The 12,833-nt window shown below is 46.0% G+C and overlaps 1 protein-coding gene across 2 annotated transcripts in view; it reads right to left on the reverse strand.

Moving 5' to 3' along the window:
• CD164 (CD164 molecule) overlaps nucleotides 1-12,330 on the reverse strand; it is a 41,192-nt gene extending 28,862 nt beyond the window's left edge. Inside the window, exons 1-5 of one of the 2 annotated variants that reach the window (XM_024102513.3) lie at nucleotides 12,044-12,228; nucleotides 5,192-5,269; nucleotides 3,658-3,720; nucleotides 1,806-1,883; nucleotides 498-578 (exon numbers count right to left, since the gene is read on the reverse strand). In XM_024102513.3, coding sequence (XP_023958281.2) covers nucleotides 498-578; nucleotides 1,806-1,883; nucleotides 3,658-3,720; nucleotides 5,192-5,269; nucleotides 12,044-12,116 — 373 coding nt within the window. In that variant the 5' untranslated portion in view covers nucleotides 12,117-12,228. Of the gene's footprint in view, nucleotides 1-497; nucleotides 579-1,805; nucleotides 1,884-3,657; nucleotides 3,721-5,191; nucleotides 5,270-12,043 lie in introns of both variants that reach the window. The other variant, XM_008164922.4, reaches the window with a different exon arrangement.
• Between the last annotated feature and the right edge of the window lie 503 nt (nucleotides 12,331-12,833).

Consider the following 12,833-nt stretch of genomic DNA (forward strand, 5'->3'; position numbering starts at 1 on the left):
CATGGATCAGCACCAGTCCCTGAGATCTCCCCAACACAGTTTAGGAAGGAGCAAGCCAGTCCCGGATATTAAAAAGACTGAAAAACACAGTGTTAGAGTATTTTACCTTAACCCAGGGTTATGTCAGGAGTGCAAGTTTAATATTTTAACTCAGTCACCGGACTTCACAAGTTCCTCTTCTGCAGCTTATACTTAACATGACTGAAATGAAGCCAGTCAAACTGCTTAATTTGGCCAATTCACTTACTTTGAAATTTCACTGAGCAGTGTTTGTTACAGTCAAGGCAACATCTCAACAGATATTCCATCTTGATAAAGGTAACTGTGGCATACAAGGTCATGACTTTCTGGCATACCCACTGTTACTATTCTTCACTACTTCCTGTCACCTACTAAATAACATTATTTCCAAATAAACTTTTCCGAATAAAGACTTTTTTTTTATAAATACTTAAATGGATAGTAATAATTAAAAAAAAAGAAAGAAAGTTAGTTACCTGGTGTACTGATTGTCGAGAGAACTGGAGTACTTGAAGCAGTAGATGAAGCAGCAGGTGAAGTTGTATTGGTGATGTTGGCTGTTTTGTAGAGAGAAACTTCCAAATTCAGAATGTACAGCAGTATCACTTTTGTAAGCTCTATTTTTGTAATTGCTTCAGTTTTCATCTCACTCAAGCAAGAACAACCACCCTTAAAAATGCAGACTATGTACACATAGAATAGAGGTACAGTCAAACCTCGCAATAACACGCCCCGCCATAACGCAACATCGAATATAACGCCATCATAAGTTGGCTCCTCTTTAAGGCCTAGTATCAGTGGTCCCCAACGCCATGGCACCTGCTGGGACATTGTTGTGCCCCCGCCTAGTGCCCAGCAGGGGAGAGAAGCTGCGGCCCCGCGCCTGCTGGGGACAGAGAACTCGAAGGCTGTGGGCGCCGGTGCTCTCTGTCCCCGGCAAGCGTTAGGCTGCGACTCCTCTCCCCTGCTGGGCACTAGGGGCACCAGGCGGCGCACATCAATGCACCGCGTTGGGGACCACTGACTTAAACTGACCGGCTTGAAACCCTGCTATACCGCAACCCCGCATTTATCGCGATGGAATTTTTTGGACCCCAAACATCATGTTACAGCGGGGTTTCACTGTATTTATAATGCTGTGCAGTTAAGTAAATTTTTATAGACAAATTTTTGTGTGGTTTGTGTGTACACACACACACACACACACACACACACCAACCGCACCAAGACTCTTACACACACACACTATATATTATATATATAAAAATACATAAATAAAATGTAAGTCTTGGTGCGGAATAGTTACCTGAATACTTAAGGCTCTCAAGCTATTATAAATGATTTAGTTTATTAGACAGTACAGTTCTTTATTTTGTATTGAGCACTAACATAACTGATATTTGAAACATCAAAAATACTTGAACTCCCTCAGCTAGAAATCTGTTTCACTTGCACAGTAGAACCTGAGTTTTATGAGCACTAATCTTACGAAGCAGCAGTTATATTGACCACATTTCCTGAGTGGAAAAAAGGTAAGCCACAACAAAAATGATGTAGAAGAACCACCAGTTGACTTCCCTTCATATTCCCATGCCTTCAATCACTGGCAATTTCTTTGTAGGACAAGAAAGTTATGCACTGTACCTACTGTAACTGAGATGTTCAATTTTATGAACTACTTATTCCCAATTAGTTTAAGCAAACTTTGTAGAACCCTTGTTTTACAAAGTTATCTTACTTAGCCCAGTTATCAGTTCATTACAGCAAATATTTCTTTTTTTTACCTGTGGTAACAGTGGCAGCTGTGGTAGCATTAGCAGCTGTGGTAGCATTAGCAGCTGTGGTAGCAGCAGTAGATGAATCTGTAGAATAGTGGGTAAAAAAATAAAGTTAACTTACGAGATTGTAATAAACATAAAACAGACTCCCATTTAAGGATAGTAAAATGCTTAATGGACAGATATGAAGGCTAATGTGAAGTAGCAAAAAGTTTGGAAGAGTTCACTGCACTACAGTAACACTAAACTGTGGGAGCAGAATACCTCAAGCAAACAAAACTGACACGCCTACGGGGTAATTCAAGCCAGAAACAGGCTGTAACAGAGGCCAAGCCTGGACTCTCAGCCCAAGTGCCCTGGAACGTTCCAACTGGCTACCGCAGATCCCGAAGAGTTGCTGTGGCTAACTGGTGGATGCACACCCATGCTTTGGATCTGGAAACTGGGCAGGATATGCGAGAGAGATTTAGGCATCCAGTTCCCCTTTGTGTCTTAGAAAGTCTTCCTATAACAGTTCAAGTTCAATTTGGAGCTAGATTCCACAGGTAGGTATGCATTTGCTCTGGCTTGCTGGGTGATTAAAATGTATACTGAAAGCTGGAACATCTTCAGTGGTCCAAAAGGTTGAGTTTAGATAAAACTCTCCTTCCACCGAGTACCAGAAAGTAAAACCTGAGCATATAGTCTAAGAAGCTGTTAGAACTTTTAAAAAAGAAACTGGTTAATAAAAGCAGTTTGCTGTATATACATATGTTCAAAGCACTGATTACAGTGCATGTTATTTGGGGCAGCAGATTCATTAAGATTTCTTTCTAAAGGGGGCTCCACCAATTCCCAGGATACAATCTAACAGTTTTTGGATATGCAGGAGTCAAGTAATACTTGGTAGAACAGGAGAAATAGTCTCACTGCAAACCTAATAGGAATAGATTGGAGTTCTGCTACTCGTTCTGACACAACCAACAGTTTAACATGACAATAAAGTGCTGTTCTACTAGAAAGTGGTTTAGTAAAAAGTGGCATTCTGGGGTTCCTTATTTGCCTTAGTGACTCCAGGGCAAATGCAATCAGTTTACAAAGAGGTTTTTCTAATTGCCAGTCCCTAAAACAAGTTGAAATCAGAAATGAAGCACAAGCGAAGGCTACATTTTAGGCCTGGGTATTTTTAGTAAGTCAGACAGGTCACGGGCTGTAAACAAAAATTCATGGCCCATGACCTGTCCATAACTTTTACTAAAAAAAAAAGCAGTGAATAAAACTGGGGTGTGTGGCTGCCCAGGGCCCCCGTGGATGCTGTGTGGGGGGGGGGGTATGGGGGGGGACAGGGGGAGGGTTGGCAGGGCCAGCAGGCTCCCTACCTGGCTCTGTGCCTATCCTCTCCCCCCACCCCCAGCATAGTTTGAGTGTGGGGCAGGGGCACAGGACAGGGTGAGGCGGGCTCTGGGCAATGCTTACCTGAGGGTCTCCACAGAAGCAGCGACATCCCTCTCACCCACCTGCTAGACAGAGGCAAGGTCAGGCAGCTCTGCACACTACCTCTGCCTGCAGACACCTCCCCGCAGCTCCCATTGGCTGTGGTTCCTGGCCATGGGAGCTGTGAAGCCAGCACTCTGGGCATAGGCAGCCCGCAGAGCTGCCTGGCCATGCCTCTGCCTAGCATCAGAGCGAGGGGGATGTTGTTCTCTTTAAGCTTACATACTCTAGAGATTTGCTTATACAATTGATACAAAGTATGTTAGTGGAGGCTGATAACTATTGTGCTGGAAGTTGTAAAGAATAGGAGGACTGTCTCAAATAGATAACACAACTTGGAAAAGACTGCATTAAGAGTCAACCTAAACAATATCCAGATACTTACAAAAACACTGTGAAATGGCAGTACAGTTAAGTCCTGTTGCATTTTCACACGAAAAGTTTGATCCTGTCCAAAACAAAACAAACAAACAAAAAGTAATATCAAGGAGCCGTAGGAAAAGGTATTTTTATATTGACAATTTCTCAAAAACGATTATTCTGCTTTTTATCAATTATAAATTATGTTATCTCATAAAATTTCTTAATGTTCTACAGGGGATTCCCTGGGGATGTCAGTCTCTTGGCTAGTAGAATTAATGTGTAATACTTCTTGCAATATATTCTAGTTACAGATACCTTTTTGAAAATGGTACATAAGCGGGTATGTGGATATAAACAGAGTCAGACAAGTTTAAATAAAACATTAAAAGCACTATTTAGTTTACTGTTACTATGTTTGAAAAACTAGGGCAGAAATACTCCGGGCCCAGTTCTGTGATACTGTACAATGACTTCCACTAAGAATAAATGGAAGTTGTGCAATATATCTAAAGCAGAATTTAACCTCCAATTTAAGAGGAATTCATATTTATCTGTTTTGATCAAATTGACAATCCATATTTACACAGCAATTTAGTGTTAATGTAGCCTGTTAAGAAGTTTCAAGACATTTAACACACTTATTTGTCCATAGTCCTCTCAAACAGGTTGTCCACAATGCCTTGAATTTTGTCAGAGAATTCTTGAGACTACATATACTGAATTTGTAGTGGAAAGAACCTTTTGAGAGGAACACCAAAACTGGGCTGGTAATGTTTGAAACTTGCTTTCCATTAACTATGGAGAGAGATCCTCCATGAGACTTTACATGGGTAGTCTAAATAACCATGTATTATCCCATCACCACTACCCTCATTTCCTCTCCTTGTTCTAATTGTTTCATCCACTTCTGTCCCTCATGTTTAGAATCTAAACTCATCGAGGAGGGACTGTCTTAACACAATGTTTTGTTCAGTGCCCAGCACAATGGGACCCTAATTCTGATTATGCCTTCTGGGCACAACTAAAATATAAATCAATAGGCTACCTTACATAACTGATTGTCTACTGCCCTGTAGTCTCTTGGGCCACTTGATATCAGGACAGGATTTAAGAGTTCTGTGGGATAATCTCAAAAAGGACTGCAATGTTGGAATGCTTGTCAATTTTAACACATCAAGGTCCATCCACAACCTCCTTACCAGCAAGGCCAAGTAACTAGTTTACTGTCTTGAGAAGTCTATTGCTAGTAGTCAAGATTTTCCATGGTGCTTCAGCTAGTATGTTTGGTTAGCGGGCCTTTAAAAATTCTGCTTTTATTTGTATTTTGGGCATAATATTCTGCTACCTCTGGATAAGAATTTAAGATTAGTTTAACTTTCACGTCAAAGTGTTTGTAGTTTGTGTCCATTACTGTATTGGGATCTTAACAGTTTAGAACAATTTTAAGATAGTGTTGCTTTTCACTATGTTATCATTCATCACCCCTTGTAAATGTTTGTGAAATCAGACCCAAAGACGTATCTAGTTATTAAATATTAGTTTTTCCAGATGTTTACCTTTGCACTGAATCCACTTGCATCCTGGGACAGTGCTATTAACACAGTCATTGCAGGTTTTAAGATCTGCACAGCTGTCTGAAAAAGGGAACACATTTAATTATGGGCCAGTTGATAGTTATCAGAAGAGCAACTCTCCCAAAGATAATGGGATTAGTTTTCTAGCATAAACCACAGATCTCAGTTTTACTTATTAGCACCTCCATAACATCCTCAAAAGTGTTTACATATGAACTGAGTCAACTCCCCAACTAAACATCTTTATTTTCGGATAAGAAGCTGTAGCACAGAGAAGCCACATGCCTAAATTCACACAAATCCATGGCACAGAACCAAGACTGGGTGTCAGATCTGGTGGTTAACCCATAGGATTATCTTTTTTCCTCTCAAGTATCGTTAGTGACTCCAACTACACATGCATTAGGTTCAAGTAGATTCAAATACACTTTACTCCTGGCCAACAACACTATTGCTATTCCAATGCCATGCCCCAGAAATGTCAGTTATACCTTATGTAGTGGTCTCCAAATATATTTAATAAAGCTCATGGGAATCTAAATAGAGAACAGAAAATTTACAAGAGTGAAAAAAACTAAGGGTATGCCTAAACAGTAAAGAAAAATCCACAGTAGGGCCATGGCAGTAGATTTAGATTCACAGGGCTGCGCTGCGGGGCTGTTTCACTGCCATGTAGATGTCTGGGGGCTCAGGACTCTAGGATCCTGCAAGGAGGGAGGGTCCCAGAGCTCAGACTCCAGCCGAGCCCAGAAGTCTACACAGCTCCGCAGCCTGAGCCTCAGGAGCCCAAGTCAGCTGGTATGGGTCAGCCATGGGTTTTTCTTTGATGTGTAGACATATCCTAAGTCTGCAAACAAGACTTCACAGGAGTATTTTGAAACCTCAGTGGGTAAAAGCCTTTACTATAAAAAGGGAAGAGACAACAGAAAATAGTCACTTAAAGACTTATGGGAGAAAGCAACACAATGGAATTAGTTAACGCTGGCCTAGCTGGTATAAGCCCTCATTTGTTACAACTGTACCAAAAGAGTGCGGAACAGACCAGAATGAAAACAGTTTTCCTGTTTTACCACACTGGCAACTAATTCTAGTGGGACTGATGCTAGTTCTCTACAAAGTTATTTGGACATATTAAACCCACAATTGGCTCTCCAAAGAGACTATGCTAGCAGGACCAAAAGTCTTGTGTGCATGCTGCTGCACAATAGATGCTATCTATTTAAGCACATATTTTAGCTGATAAAACAAGAGTGTTAAAATTTGACTTTTCCATACTCTAGAACTCTATCCTGGCTCCTGGAGTGGACAAGTACTTTACAATGCTATAGAATAGGGATCGGCAACCTTTGACACGCAACCCACCAGGGTAAGCACCCTGGCAGCCCGGGGCAGTTTGTTTACCTGTCACATCTGCAGGTTCGGCCGATTGCAGTTCCCATTGGCCGCGGTCGCCGTTCCAGGCCAATGGGGGCTGTGGGAAGCTGTGGCCAGCACATCCCTCAGCCCGCGCAGCTTCCCGCAGCCCCCATTGGCCTGGGATGGCCGACCGCAGCCAGTGGGAGCCGTGATCGTCCGAACCCGCGTGCCAAAGGTTGCCAATCCCTGCTATAGAAAACAACAGTCTAAGCATTGATAGGAATAATTGCAACTAGACCTGACAGCTGTGGATGGGTAAGAGATGGAAACTTCCCTCAGGGTTCAAATGCCAACGTTATTACAATGCAGAATTGGAAATCCTGAATACCAAGACTGATCTTCCCTGCTGAGCATATATCTTCTCTCATATGGGGTCTGTTACTAGTAGTTTGAGATAGTTGGGAGGGAAGATACTAGGTAACTGAAAACCAGGAATGGCTTATAGGACAGAGTCCACCCACTCTCACTGGGTTTCTCAACAGGTGTGACCTGGTACTTCTGTTTTTGTAACTAGAGTCAGCTTGTCTAACTCAACCCTGCTTATTTTTTGGAATACTAAGATTTCTTAAGGTGTCTAGTGCATGCAATGCCAGCCTTGACTCTAAAAGTGACCCACTGTTTTTCTTGGAGAAACTATCAGCTTCTCCACCTGGGAGTGAACACATCTTTTAATACTGAATCGGAAGTCCAGTTGCAATTAGAGATTATCTTTAGACTGGAACCAGACCAGAAATGTCCTGTCACTTGGATATGCACACGTGTCCTATGTTGCTCATGACTATCAAGATCTAAGTCAGCAATGGTTTCCACATGAAAGTATGCCTACAGATACTATCATCCAGCCTCTGAAATTGAATCTGAGCAGACACCTGCTGGCTCAGATAAATCCTCTGCCAGACTTCAAATGTACTAGATCCTGTTCTAGAGCAAGAAAGCTTGGAGCTGAGCTTTGTCTTACAGCCCCAAGGTACCTGCAGACATCACTCTTGAAACAGCAGCTCTTGCCACCATACAAATTAAAGGTAATTTTTTACTTGAAGTCAAGGCATTTACCTGGCCTGAGTGACCTTTCACATTTCCTTGTGAAGAGACTTGGTCATACTAAGCCATCTACACAGATATTTGGCAATGTAGACCTGGTAATCCATATTTTGAGGTGAAAGTATAGACTGGTAAACCCTTCAGCCACATGAAGACTGCAGCAATGAAGCTCAGGATTCTAGGGCCTTGAATTCAGCTCTTTCTTCTGGATATATATCTTGACTTTAGCAAAGCCTTTGATACGGTCTCCCACAGTATTCTTGCCAGCAAGTTAAAGTAGTATGGATTGGATGAATGGACTATAAGGTGGATAGAAAGTTGGCTAGATTGTTGGGCTCAACGGGTAGTGATCAATGGCTCGATGTCTAGTTGGCAGCCGGTATCAAGCAAAGTTCCCCAGGGGTCGGTCTTGGGGCTGGTTTTGTTCAGCATCTTTATTAATTATCTGGATAATGGGATGAACTGCACCCTCAGCAAGTTCGAAGAGGACACTAAGCTGGGGGGAGAGGTAACTACGCTGGTGGGTAGGGATAGGGTACAGAGTGACCGAGACAAATTGGAGGATTGGGCCAAAAGAAATCTGATTAAGTTCAACAAGGACAAGTGCAGAGTCCTGTACTTAGGATGGAAAAATCCCATGCACCACTACAGGCTGGGGACTAACTGGCTAAGCAGCAGTTCTGCAGAAAAGGACCTGGGGATTACAGTGGACGAGAAGCTGGATATGAGTCAGCAGTGTGCCCTTGCTGCCAAGAAGGCCAACTGGATATTGGGCTGTATTAGTAGGAGCATTGCCAGCAGATCGAGGGAAGTGATTATTCCTCTCTATTCGGCACTGGTGAGGTCATACACTGAGTACTGTGTCCAGTTTTGGTCCCCCCACTACAGAAGGGATGTGAGCAAATTGGAGAGAGTCCAGCGGAGGGTAACGAAAATTATTAGGGGGCTCGGGCACATGACTTATGAGGAGAGGCTGAGGGAACTGGGGTTATTTAGTCTGCAGAAGAGTGAGGCCGGATTTGATAGCTGCCTTCAGTTACCTGAAGGGGGGAGGTTCCAAAGAAGATGGAGCGAGGCTGTTCTCAGGGTGGCAGATGACAGAACAAGAAGCAAAGGTCTTAAGTTGCAGTGGGGGAGGTCTAGGGTGGATATTAGGAAACACTATTTCACTAGGAGGGTGGTAAAGCACTGGAATGGGTTACCTAGAAGGGTGGTGGAATCTCCACCCTTAGAGGTTTTTAAGGCCCGGTTCGACAAAGCTCTTTGCTGGGATGATTTAGTTGGTGTTGGTCCTGCTTTGAGCAGAGGGTTGGACTAGATAACCTCCTGAGGTCTCTTCCAACCCTAATATTCTGTGACTCTATAAGGCTGCCTCAGAATTACGAGAGAAGTGTCTTACAACATTGTTGCCTATTTCTCCACTTTCCAGGAAAAAGTATTTCCTTACACCTTTTAATCTTTACCAGCTCATCAACACAGTGCGAGGACACACCAATCCTAATCACATGGGAAAGCTGGTCCAGCTACCCATCAATGATGGTCACAATTCCTAGAGAGGCATGGTTCCAAAAATCAGTTCAGTCTGCAGGTTCTCCTCTTCTGTAAAGATGTATATGGCTAATGACCATACCCTGAATAGAATCAGAATAGCACCCATCTCCAGATACTTCCCGTTAATGCCACACAAGCAACTTGGCACAGCACTTCAATGGAGATGGCAGGACAGAAGTTGCTGCCAAAACAAGGCATCTGATAAGTTTTGTTGAGGTTCTCGGTGCAGACTGCATCCCCTTTAGACTGCACTATCTTTTTGTTCTGTTTGTACAGCGCTTATCAAAGAGGGTCCCAGTCCACGACCAGGGCTCTTACCATGACCATCACCACAGTAATACAATTAATAGAATAACAAAGTTGTGTCTGCCTGACCACTGCGGTGCAAGTGTACCACTGCATCATCTCAAAAATGGAACAGTCAACTTTGACCATGAACCTGAATTACTGGAATAATTCAGTCACAAGGAGTCCCATCTTCAGATGCCATCCCAAGCTTGACAAGGGTACTCTAAAAGGTTTCAGTTTGGGGCTGCCTGAAGTCAAAAGCTGCAATGAGCCCCACAGAGCCTCTTGCTTTCAATCCTGCTGCAGAAAAAGCTTCTCCTCTCAAGAGGAATAGCTCAGTACTATAGACTTAACTAACAAAAACTGCAAGTTCATAAGGTGCTGCTGACCCTGACCTGCTTACATGACAACTGGAGTAGATAGTGCTACAGTGGTTTCAGCCATTCTCTTCAGTTTTTGAGGAGGAAACTGCTCCTCTATCAAAACTCCTCACTTGCAGTCCCACATGGATTTATCTTATGCTGAAGAGGGTGATGCACATCATATCAGGACACAGAATTACTGGCAGAAGTAATACAAAAATATCAACTATGTGAACAGTCAACATGATTTTACCATATTAATGACATGTCCAGTCTCATTTTGCCTCAAACAAAGCTATAAAGATTTTAAGATTTAACTGTATGAACAACTCTAATTTTGTCAATGTGATTACATATGCTGTACTTGGATCTACAACATTTCACTATTCTAAACAGAAGTCATAATATTTTTATAATGATCTTTTGAATACATTAAGTAAAGTACTGAAATTCTCACCCATAGAAATTTTTGCCTTATATTTCCCTAAATTTGATGTACCAAGACCAGTACTGAAGTGAGATGATCTAGTGGATTAAGCATACGATTAGCAATAGTGAGCCTTGTTTTCTAAATGCCACTGAATGGATGTGAGGCTCTGGCAAGTCACTTCCTCCACTAACAAGTACTAATTTTCCTTTCATACAAGGTCATTCTGAGAATGAATGTTTAAACAAAATATTGGATAGGACAATCTTCAATTAATTATAGTTAAGGCTACGATTTTGTCAGGGATATTTTTAGTAAAAGTCAGGGACAGGTCACAGACAAACAAAAAATCATGGAAGCCTGTCCTGATTTTTACTAAAAACATCCCTGACAAAATGGTGAGGGAGGAGGGCCCAGCACCCTGCCCCCTCCCCCCCACTTCAGAGGCTGGGAGGTGTAGGGATGCCATTGCCCAGTGGCTAGGAGGGGGCCCCCTGCAGGGCTGAAGCTGGGGGGTCCCCCCACCGCCATGCAGGGATGGGAGCTACAGGGTGGGCCCCCTCTGCCAAAAGTGGCAGAGGAGCTGGGGGAGGGGGACGCTGCCCCTAAGCAGCTCCGGGTCCGTCTGCTACCACCAGCTGGGGAGCTGTGCCTCCTCCTCTCCCTGCCGAGGGCCATTGAGCAGCTCTGGGGTCCCTCTGCCGCTAGCACCTGCGGGATGGCCCCAGCTACGCACAGTGGCTGAGCCACTGCAAGGGGGACCCCTGCCAGCAGCAGTGACTAGGCAGCTCCGGGGGTCACCACCAATGGCGGACCTGTCAGTTGTGTGTATGTGTGGGGGAGACCGCCACCCACAGCTACTGGGCAGCTGCGGGAGGGTGCCCTACCACTCAGTGGCTGGGCTGCTGTGGGTTCCCCCGCTGCAGGCAGCAGCTAGTCAGTTCCATGTCATAATCTTAGCCTTAATTATAGTGGCGCATTTCCTTAATGTAGGGAATGCCAATTAACAAACACTATATAACAACATAAAGTTGTCCAGATGCATGCAATAAACTATTGTAGATGTGAGTACATGGCTATCAAAAACTCCAAAGGGACAGTTTATTCTCCTGATTACTCAAGAACAGGCTCTGTGGCTAGTTACTCAGTTTTGCTGCGCTGTTTGCTCCCAGTGGTCTTTGCACTTTTTTACACCAACTATAAATCACGGCTTCGGGAGGCAGATCTGGGCATTTCCTGCCCTGGGTTACTCAAATCTGTTAAGTGGCTCTGCTTGTCCTCCTCCAGCAGCAACAAGGTAAGCAAATGCTGCAAGCGGCGATTAACACCAGCAAGCCGCTTTCGGGAACTGGATCCAACACCCGAGGAAACAAGCCGGATGCGCGTGCAATGGAGCCGACTGCCACCAGGTCTCCTGGGCAGCGCGGAGAGGGCGCAGGGCACCAGGGAATCACAGCGACAGAAGCGAACTTAAGACGACACCTCCCGCCCCCCAGCCGTGGAGCCGCACCGGCCACACAGGGCCCCCCGCGCTGGGGACAGCGGGGCGCTCCGGGTGCACGCGGCCGGTCAGTGCCCGGATCGGGACGCGCCTCCCACCCCCGGCCGGGGAAGGAGCGAACTCCTGCGGGGCGCCAGCGCATGGGCCCGCCACAGCGCTCGAATTTGGGGGAGGGGCGGCCCCCACCGTTTACAGCCCCCGGCCCCAAGAGGAGCCGCCCGCGCGGGCCCGCCCCGCTCCCGCCTCACCTTCCCCCGCCGCCGCCGCCCATAGCAGGGCCAAGCAGGCCGTGGCGAGCAGGAACCCCGGTGTCCGGCCCATAGCTCGGTGTCTGACTGACGGGGCGGCTCAGACTCCTCCGCGACCAACCGCAACGACGCTCGCTCTACAGCTCCCAGCCCAGCTACGTCATGTGAGCAAGTGGGAAGGGCGTGGCGCTGACCTATTACGTAGAAGCGACTGGCCCCGCCCCCGCTCAGGATTCGGTCCGTCTATTCGCCGCGCCTCATCCTCCACCCCTCTGGTACAATGGAACAGTCCCCAGCCGAGCGCCAGGGCGGTGGCAGAACACGCCCCTTCTGCACGTGACCGCATCCGGCCTCGGTGCCCCCCATCAGGTGACGGCCGTCCCGCCCTCTCGGGCAATCACACGCCCCTCGAGCCCCGCTGTCGGGGCTGGTGAGAGAGTGGGACAAGGCCTGCCCGCCCCACCCCCGCGCGCTGCGCTACACTGACAGGGAGGGGCCTGGCGCGGCCGCACACGGGCGGGGTTGGGTGAGGGAATTGGGCCAAGCTGGAGGCGCTGCCTGCCGGGCCCAGCCTGGCACCGTGCAGCCCCCAGCGCGCTCACAGCACGGGGCCGTAGAGCCAGAGGAGCTGGGGAAAGGAGGCGGCTGAGGCTCCGCACAACGCATCTGCGCCCAACATTCAGCGCCACGTTGTGCACAGACTTACACGGTGTTCAGCCCATTAACGTCAGCGGGAGCTGCAGGGTGTAAACGAGCGTAGAGGGCTTGGCTGTTGGTATTTGTCCCTGGC

This window comes from Chrysemys picta, chromosome 3, assembly GCF_011386835.1.
Source record: "Chrysemys picta bellii isolate R12L10 chromosome 3, ASM1138683v2, whole genome shotgun sequence".
In the NCBI taxonomy this organism is placed as follows: Eukaryota; Metazoa; Chordata; order Testudines; family Emydidae; genus Chrysemys; species Chrysemys picta.